Source organism: Trypanosoma rangeli (genome assembly GCF_003719475.1).
Source record: "Trypanosoma rangeli strain AM80 chromosome Unknown Tra_15.4_contig_00579, whole genome shotgun sequence".
NCBI lineage: Eukaryota > Euglenozoa > Kinetoplastea > Trypanosomatida > Trypanosomatidae > Trypanosoma > Trypanosoma rangeli.
The window spans coordinates 1-7,917 of NW_021706330.1; the positions used below are offsets into that span (position 1 = coordinate 1).

General features: G+C 49.8%; 7 protein-coding genes across 7 annotated transcripts, besides 5 other annotated features; all 7 read right to left on the reverse strand.

Moving 5' to 3' along the window:
• The first annotated feature begins 4 nt into the window (after nt 1-4).
• Nucleotides 5-30: a microsatellite.
• Nucleotides 31-60: a microsatellite.
• An 80-nt stretch (nt 61-140) lies between these two features.
• On the reverse strand, nt 141-587 carry TraAM80_09414 (ubiquitin-conjugating enzyme E2; the record flags this gene model as incomplete). Its single annotated transcript, XM_029386096.1, has 1 exon — nt 141-587. One exon carries the CDS (start codon nt 585-587, stop codon nt 141-143), a length of 447 nt encoding a protein of 148 aa, XP_029234020.1.
• A 606-nt stretch (nt 588-1,193) lies between these two features.
• Nucleotides 1,194-1,223: a microsatellite.
• A 16-nt stretch (nt 1,224-1,239) lies between these two features.
• Nucleotides 1,240-1,274: a microsatellite.
• A 658-nt stretch (nt 1,275-1,932) lies between these two features.
• Nucleotides 1,933-2,286, reverse strand: TraAM80_09415 (alanine racemase; the record flags this gene model as incomplete). The annotated part of the gene is made up of 1 exon (XM_029386097.1): nt 1,933-2,286. One exon carries the CDS (start codon nt 2,284-2,286, stop codon nt 1,933-1,935), a length of 354 nt encoding a protein of 117 aa, XP_029234021.1.
• Nucleotides 2,287-2,963: 677 nt separating this feature from the next.
• On the reverse strand, nt 2,964-3,353 carry TraAM80_09416 (uncharacterized protein; the record flags this gene model as incomplete). Its single annotated transcript, XM_029386098.1, has 1 exon — nt 2,964-3,353. The coding sequence occupies one exon, from the start codon at nt 3,351-3,353 to the stop codon at nt 2,964-2,966; it is 390 nt and encodes a 129-aa protein (XP_029234022.1).
• A 711-nt stretch (nt 3,354-4,064) lies between these two features.
• On the reverse strand, nt 4,065-4,652 carry TraAM80_09417 (uncharacterized protein; the record flags this gene model as incomplete). The annotated part of the gene is made up of 1 exon (XM_029386099.1): nt 4,065-4,652. The coding sequence occupies one exon, from the start codon at nt 4,650-4,652 to the stop codon at nt 4,065-4,067; it is 588 nt and encodes a 195-aa protein (XP_029234023.1).
• A 372-nt stretch (nt 4,653-5,024) lies between these two features.
• On the reverse strand, nt 5,025-5,450 carry TraAM80_09418 (uncharacterized protein; the record flags this gene model as incomplete). The annotated part of the gene is made up of 1 exon (XM_029386100.1): nt 5,025-5,450. The coding sequence occupies one exon, from the start codon at nt 5,448-5,450 to the stop codon at nt 5,025-5,027; it is 426 nt and encodes a 141-aa protein (XP_029234024.1).
• Nucleotides 5,451-5,881: 431 nt separating this feature from the next.
• Nucleotides 5,882-5,924: a sequence feature (A-rich).
• A 109-nt stretch (nt 5,925-6,033) lies between these two features.
• On the reverse strand, nt 6,034-6,609 carry TraAM80_09419 (uncharacterized protein; the record flags this gene model as incomplete). The annotated part of the gene is made up of 1 exon (XM_029386101.1): nt 6,034-6,609. One exon carries the CDS (start codon nt 6,607-6,609, stop codon nt 6,034-6,036), a length of 576 nt encoding a protein of 191 aa, XP_029234025.1.
• Nucleotides 6,610-6,803: 194 nt separating this feature from the next.
• On the reverse strand, nt 6,804-7,817 carry TraAM80_09420 (ATPase family AAA domain-containing protein 1-B-like; the record flags this gene model as incomplete). Its single annotated transcript, XM_029386102.1, has 1 exon — nt 6,804-7,817. One exon carries the CDS (start codon nt 7,815-7,817, stop codon nt 6,804-6,806), a length of 1,014 nt encoding a protein of 337 aa, XP_029234026.1.
• Between the last annotated feature and the right edge of the window lie 100 nt (nt 7,818-7,917).

Sequence of the window (7,917 nt, forward strand, 5' to 3'; positions counted from 1 at the left end):
TACTACACACACACACACACACACACACACATATATATATATATATATATATATATATATGCACATAGGTGAGTAGAGATCTCAGTATTATCCTAGTGTCAATAATACTATTGATGCCCAACGGCACGTGCCCCGCGCCTTTACATGGCGTACTGACGGGTCCAATCCATCGCTGTTTTGTTAAATGCGTTGCGGTCCGACTTGTACTGTCGGGCAATGTCGGGGACAAGCGGGTCGTCGGGGTTCGGGTCAGTCAGCAGCGAGCAGACTGAGAGCAGCACCTTTGAGATGGTCAGGGCGGGCGACCACTGGTCCTTCAGAATGTCGAGGCAGATGCCGCCGTTGTTGTTGATGTTCGGGTGGTAAATCTTCGTCGTAAACTGCAGCTTCGGCGGCTTGAACGGGTAGTCAGAGGGAAAATGGATATTAAGAAAGAAGAGCCCACCGGCGTACGGCGAGTCCTCTGGCCCTATGATGGTCGCCTTCCAGTTAAACAGGTCATTCTCGCTGATGGGGCCGCCACTGGTGTTTGCTGGGGGATCGCGTTCAAGATCTTTCAGCTCCTTTTGGATGCGTCGAAGCGCCATGGATTTTTTTTCCCGTTTTTTTCTTATTGTTAGTCCTTGTCTTGTTTTTCCTGCTGACCCACGGAGAGGGAGAGAGAGAGGCACAGACACACAAAGGGAGAAATGTACATAAACATGTATGGTACATACGCAACGCACGTCGGTTAAGGAGGCAGTAGGGGAGGAGAAACAGAGGAGAAGAGAGAAAAGGGACCTGGGGAGGAGGCGTGGAGCACGCCCCGCAGACATACATGGCCACAGAGACAGCCACACTGATCCAGAGGAGGGGAGAAAGAAAAAGATCTATCAGGCCTAAAAATACAGGCTCATCTGTAAGCAAACCACTACCGATGTTTGCTTTTGTGTTGTTGGTTTATTCGTTGTCCAATCGCAATCGCTCTCTTCTTCTGCACGTGTGGTGCCAGAACCCTACAGCCCCGCACGTGTGGAGTACAATCTTCGCCACACGTCGGTGTCAGCAGTGTTATAGCGTCACTCGCCGGCACATGCAACTGCAGCTGCGGGGAAGAAGAAGAGATCGCTTCATTCCTTTCTGGCCCTCTCCGTCACACGGCACCACCCATAACTTTTTAAAAAAGAAAGCACTCGAATGCCGCCACCGTGTGCCAGCAACAAGTCAAAAACAACAACAACAACGTGCTGGCGCAGAGCTTCCCTCACTCTCTATCCCTCCCTCCCCCTCTCCCTGCGAGGCACCGAACCCAGTACCATAGCAAGGTGGTCCACGGCCTCGCTAGATACGTAGCGATGTAGGCAGCAAGGCGTACAGAAGAAAACCAAAGCCACAAAATATATAAATATACAAATAAAAACCAAGACGCAATCAATACAAAAATGTTAATGGCATCAAAAAGTAAAGAAATAAACTAAAGAGTAATGCACATAACACGCACACACGCACGTATTTTATGTACGTATATGTGTGTATAGATATGGATATGCACATCTCGCTTTGGTACGTGAGTATTCTTAGAACACGGATGGAAAGTCCACATGAAAGCTAGTGCGAAATGGATCCCACAGACCCCGCCTTTTCTCCAATGTCCTCCCCCCAGACGCCGGTACGGGACTCGTCCTTCACGGCAGCCGTGACGGTGACAATGTCTTTACCAACCTCTTTCTGGCAAAGCACGACGGATGTCACGTCCATGCTGACGCTGCTGTGCACAGTCCCTGTGATGGACTCGGCGGCGGCGAGTGTCACCGTGGTCATCCCCTTGCGGTCGCGAATAAGGCCGTCGGTGTAACCGATTGACAGCGTCACGATAACGCAGTCCGCCTTGGTGGGAGTCAAACCGTAGCCCACACCCTCGCACCGCCTCACAGGGAAGTGGTGTGGGGGACCTTAGTGTAGAAGCAACTCGCAGGCCTCACAGCCCATAACTGCCTGCTGGTGACGCTGCACGGGCCGTACAGCATAAGCCCCGGGCGCACGTACGTCTCCTCCAGACCAATCCTCTGCCCCACGGCGCCTGAGTTGATCAGATTCGGCCCGAACCTCCACCCCAGTATCGCACAGGAACTGGTTTGCCTTTTTTAAAGGCATCGCCGTGGGATTGCGTCTCGGTGAGCCGCTCCGCTGCCGCCGCCACTCTGAAGTGCTGCAGCAGGTGATCCACCCCGCCCCGTTGCCTTGGCAGCGGCACGAGTTCCTCCAACTCGTCCAGGTGAACCACCCACCCCCCCCCATGCGGTTCATCCCGGTATTAAGCTTCAAGCACTGTTTTTTTTTTGTTGTTGAATGCAGTGGCGGCGCAAAATGCTTTGAGTTGTAAAACGGTGGTCAAAATGGGCGTGAGCCGCGCTGCCGAACGCTCACCTGGCTGGTACTAGCTCTGGCACCCCTCGTTCATCGTCTGGGTGTCAGAGAACCGAAAATCTCACTGCTGGCATTCGCTGAGATGCACGGCTGACATGCACGCAAGACAAGCGCCTCGCCCGGTGGGGCCACACTGAAGTTGTATATTCCATACCTCTTGTAGAGATGCTGGGAGACGGCCTCAATGCCGTGCCCGTAGGCGTTGCCCTTCACTATGGCGATAAGCGCCGCCTCGCCGCCGCTGCGCCTCATTTACGCTGCGCAACTCATCGTGCCTGCGGCAGAGCGCACACAACTCCGTCCGAAAAGCCTCCTCTTGTTGCCTAATTGCGAGTTTCTCCTCTTCTCACCTCTCCAAGCACGCTGCCGCAAGTGCCCCATTGGGAAGCGCATTTGCGTCGGCACCTTTGCCGTCCACCATTCCTTCTGACACGTTCTCCAGCAAAACGGTGGGGACACGATCTGTGCTGCTCGCCTGCCATTACTGAGTGCGACTCGCCAAGACGCGTTGTTGTGCACTCTCCTTCTTCAGCAGCTTGCTTTGCGAGGCGTCCAACTCAGTTGCCAGCTGTGCCACATCGTGGCTTTGTTAGGTTTCCACCTCCTCTATGGAGGAGCGTAATTCCAGCACATGGTTTCACAAATCCTGTATTCCCGCGTCCCCATTGAGCTCGTGCTGTAGCTCGTACTTCGCCTGCTGCGCGCCAGCCAAAACTGTATGGTACCCAGCCCCCATCTCCCCTGGGATCTTGTTCCGCATGCCGCGTAGCACTCGCTTCGGCCTCCGCAAGTTGCAGTCGCAGCCGCTCAATGGTGACTTCCTGGTCCTTGAGGACCCGCAGTTCGACATCCAGCGCGTGAACTTCTGCCTCCGGCACCTCGCACGCCTCAACCTTCTCCACATCCTCCAACATCGTCTCCATATCCCCGACGAATGTCCTCAGCATCAGATATGGGTCCGTAATGTCGTTCAGCCGGTTGAACAGTCCCACGTACACTTGTTCGGTGTGCTTGAGGCACGACTACAGCTGATCAATGTAGCTCCGATACTTCGTAAGCAGTGTCTCAAAGTCATTGAGCTTCGTCCCGTTGTCGAACTCCGAAAAGGTCTGCGTCAGTGCCCACACCCTTTCGCGCTACGTCTTCAAGCCCTTGCGCTGGACGAAAACGCAATCGTAGGGCGTATTGTCTTGGGGGGAGCAAAGGTGCACCTTGCGCCACCTTGATGCAAGCTCACAGAGAGAGAAATACCGCTCCTACCAGCGGAGTGGTACAGCCTCTCCACAATCCATCACCGCGGTGCCGGCAACGTTGGCCTTCTCACACGTCGTCAGCGGCCTTGTCTCCAAATCACCCCGCAGAGAAGTAAACGAAAAAGTGAATAGCGCAAAGCGGCCTCATTTTTTTTTTCTCAACGCCGAGTACAATTGGCATCCAAAAGAAACACAAGCAGAAAAACATTCAGAAAGCGTAGCTGAGCGAATGGGTGAGACACACACACAAAAAGGACAAGAATGGGGGCTGAAAGAGGTGCCGGTAGAAGCACACAAACTTCTTGCAGCGAAAAAGCTCATGAAGAGATAAAGAGGAAGGGGGAAAAAAAAACAGCTATCCAACTGCCTTTCAAGCCACCACACCACGACAATCCTGCCTCATTTTCACCGTAACACGCGCGGAACAAACGTCGTGGCCGTGGGTGGCCGTACAGCAGCGGTGCCCGCAGGGGATTTGCTGCGCGCAGACGACGCGCGTTTTGCGGCGTCACGCATTTCTAGCTTCCTTCGCTCCCCGGACACCGTGATACCCTCCTTCGCCACCTCCACGAACAATGGGTGGCCCTTGTACGCCGTGCTGTGCAGCCCCGTCAGTTTCCCCACAAATGCCTTCGCCGCCTCCCCGCCCTCCGTGCACTCCAACAGAAAGTACGGCTTTCGTGACGTCTTCACAAAGATACACTCAACAGGGGCATCCGGACGGAGAATCATGGTGGGCTCCGTCCCGGAGCCATCATCACCTGCAACGTACCATGACTGGATACCTAGAGCTTCCCGGTGATCACGCAAAACTCCATTCATCAGTTCGCCGCGGCTATGAATCTGCGTAGATCTAATAAAGAGCGTAACCCTTTCGTGGAGCTCCCTCGCAGCCTGCTCCGCATGCGTTTTTATGTCGTCTTCGTGGCGTGCAACCTTCGCGGGAGGTTCCTCCGAGGAGGCTCCTTCCTCCACGTTGGATGTTGGATGCATTCGTTTCATCTTTATTTATTCGTTGTTGTTTTTTATTCCAACAGTGATGACGTGGAAGGTTAAAAAAAAACAGTTGGCACCAACCCTTCTTTAGCCTACGCCCTTGTTATTTTCCTTCTGTTTTCTGCCTTACTTATGGGCGGAGGTGGCACGAAAAAAATAGAACAACAAGGTAGAACGCCCTACAGACGCCAGTGTTCAGCTGCGTTGGGTCGTTGACGGCGACAGCAACAGCAGTAACGTGGGGAATCAAACACGGCCGCAGGATCAAGCGCTCAACAGTTTTTCCATCTCCTTGTAACGTCTCCGCAGCTCGGCAAACCTCCAACCAAAATCAAAGTCCAAGTAGCGCTTGTCCTTTAACTCTTGCACTCAAGCCTCATCCTCGTCCAGCTGGGGCAACAACGACCAATCCCGCAGAGGATGGAGTCCTTTAACCCGCTTGGCAGTGTCAAAGGCGCCAATCTCCTCCTTTTCTAGATACTTGTCATCCACTGTTACGCGCACCCCGCCAATCTGTTTCGCGTACAATATGTTTAGAATCTGTGTGGAGCGGTACGGCATAAGGTCACCTAGCGGCGTAGTCACAGGACGAAACCCCCCAACCGAATTCAAAATAGAGCGCCGAAATACAATGCCAAAGCGCTGCTCCTCCACAGGAAGAACCATGTGAAAATAGACATACCGAGCCAGTCCGCTCATGATGTAGAGACTACCATCGGCCACTACAGTATCCAACTCCTCCCCATTTTGAGCGTGCACAAAGCGTAGCAAGGCATTTGCGCCAAGAGAAACCATTGCAAAAATGTTATCGTAGACGAAAAGATTATCGATATGTGCGCGGATGAAGTCCCCGTGCTCGTAAAGGTTTGCAGTTTGGTTGTTTAACCATACAGCTGGCACAATTCCATTCCTGTTCTATATGACTTATTAAAGACAAAAAAGAACGCGGCGGCAGCGGCGGCAGCTGAAACCGGACATCACTGAGTCTGATGGATGCAGATCGATGGGTGTAAATGTCAACGTAGCCACTTCGTAGTGTCATTTTCTCGCCCAACTGGACGTACTCTGGGAAGATGGTGAGCCCAAAGTCCTCCCCAAACGGTTGGTACGGTTCACCCGCCGCCAAAATAGTCAAGACTACCACCGTTCAGGAGATGCTCCGCCCCATTCCATAAATGTTTTATAAAGCTTCTCTCCAAATGCTTGTAGACAACCCACAGGAGATGAATAAAAATAATAATGGAAAATGAAAAAAGGTAACAAAAAAAAACGGAAAGTGCAAATGGGAAATATTTTCTTTTAAAAAAAGGACAAACAAAATAAAATACACCGACATCACTTGCATCATCGCCAAGCATCAATTCAAAGCAATAAAGAATTAGCTGTTTCGCATATTTACTTGCCCAAACACAAGTCTCCGACGCTTCATTGTTGCTGTTTCACCCTCCACAGAGTTATTGTACTGTGCAATACAAACCTCCAGTCCCAACCTACATTTTCGACTACGAGTCATTCGTTCTAAAACATAATCCGGCTCACAAGGTAAACGCGCATTACTAGGAGGAATAACTAGCTCCACCACTGTATATTTATGACGGGGAACTAACTTCACTCCACCGCATACGTCTTCAGGAATTAAACAACCCAACGTCTCGTCTAATAGAAGCCTTCCTTTACCAAACATAACCGTAGGATATACACAGTGATGATCGAGAAGCATGTAACGCCCATGAATTTCAACAGGGCAGTACTGGGCAATAGCTAACACTTTTTCCATTAAAAGCATATGACGTTTTAAAGCGCAGTGTTCCAAGATACAGTCTTTTGAGATCACTTCAATTATATCTAGCCCTTTGGCATTCGTACACAATGAACACCAAAGAATTCCAGACGTATCCTCATAACGTATTCCTTGATTTCTAAATTGCTCAGCTAATACCTTCCCTGACGTCATCAGTGCCTTTAAAATGGAAAAAAAATCGCCCCCATAAACAACAATACCCGAGCGCACAGAGCAAACAGAACATATAAACCAGTTGTGAATTCATCTATCACGCAACAGATATATAAACAAAGGCTCACCCATCGTTTAATCAACTCGCCGCTCAGCTCATAAACTGAAATAGATACTAATTCTCCTTTACTGCATCATAATGATGGCCTGACCCGTCGTAATGCTTCGGTAAAATGGCGAGACTCAAGCGGGGGCAAAACACCATCTTTGCTAATTTCGTGCACAGGCATCAATGCTGCAGCTTTACATAATTCAGTCAAATCCGAACCAGTGTAATTACTTGTCTTTGTAGCAACAAACGCAATTATCTCGTTCTTATTGGGATTATCCCCCAAATCATGTTCCAGAAGAATATTCAGGATTTTGTGACGAGCTGCCTCATCGGGAGGTGGCACCTCCACTTGAAGAGGCAGTCGACGCCGTATGGCTTCATCAATAAACTTAGGTCTGTTTGTTGCTCCAATAACAATAATTTTGGCGTCGCTTTGAGTAATTCCATCCCAACATGTCATAAATATTGTTTTGGCGTGGTTGTGAGGAGGAGAATCAATAGTGTTCCGCGATCCAAGAAGCGCGTCGACTTCATCAATAAAAATAACGCAGGGTGAAATTTTCTCTGCAAGAGAAAAAACAGCTGCAGCATTTTTCTCCGTGTCACCAACCCACTTGGAAAAAAGAGAGTCCGTTTTCACATTTATAAAACTGCAACCAAGCTCCTTTGCCATGGCACGTGCCAAGAGTGTTTTTCCTGTTCCAGGAGGACCATAAAGCAAAACACCTTTGGGATGGGATCTCAATGTTTTCCCAGAAAACAATTCTGGACGCGTAAATGGCCATTTTACATGCTCAATTAATAACAATTTAGCGTCTTCTAAGCCCCCAATATTAGAAAAATCCTCCTTAATTGTGGCAGGGTCAATAATACATTCAGCAATAGCCTCTTCAGCACGATCCACATACACGGACTGGCCTCTAATATTGAGCTTCTTCTTACTGTGGCCGTACTGATATGTAAGCTTGCGGGTCATATACAATAATACAGATATGTATATCCAAAAGAAAATCGGGGTTTCCCGAAGTTTCTTCACCACCTCGCTCACTAGAGACTTCAGGCAGTCTGTCACAGTCTTCATGTGAAAACTAGGCATCACGTTACTACCACCTCAAATGCAAGATACACAGGATATATGCGTGTATTCATATATTTTAGCATATATAACGGAAAAAGAAAAGGCAATAAAACAATAA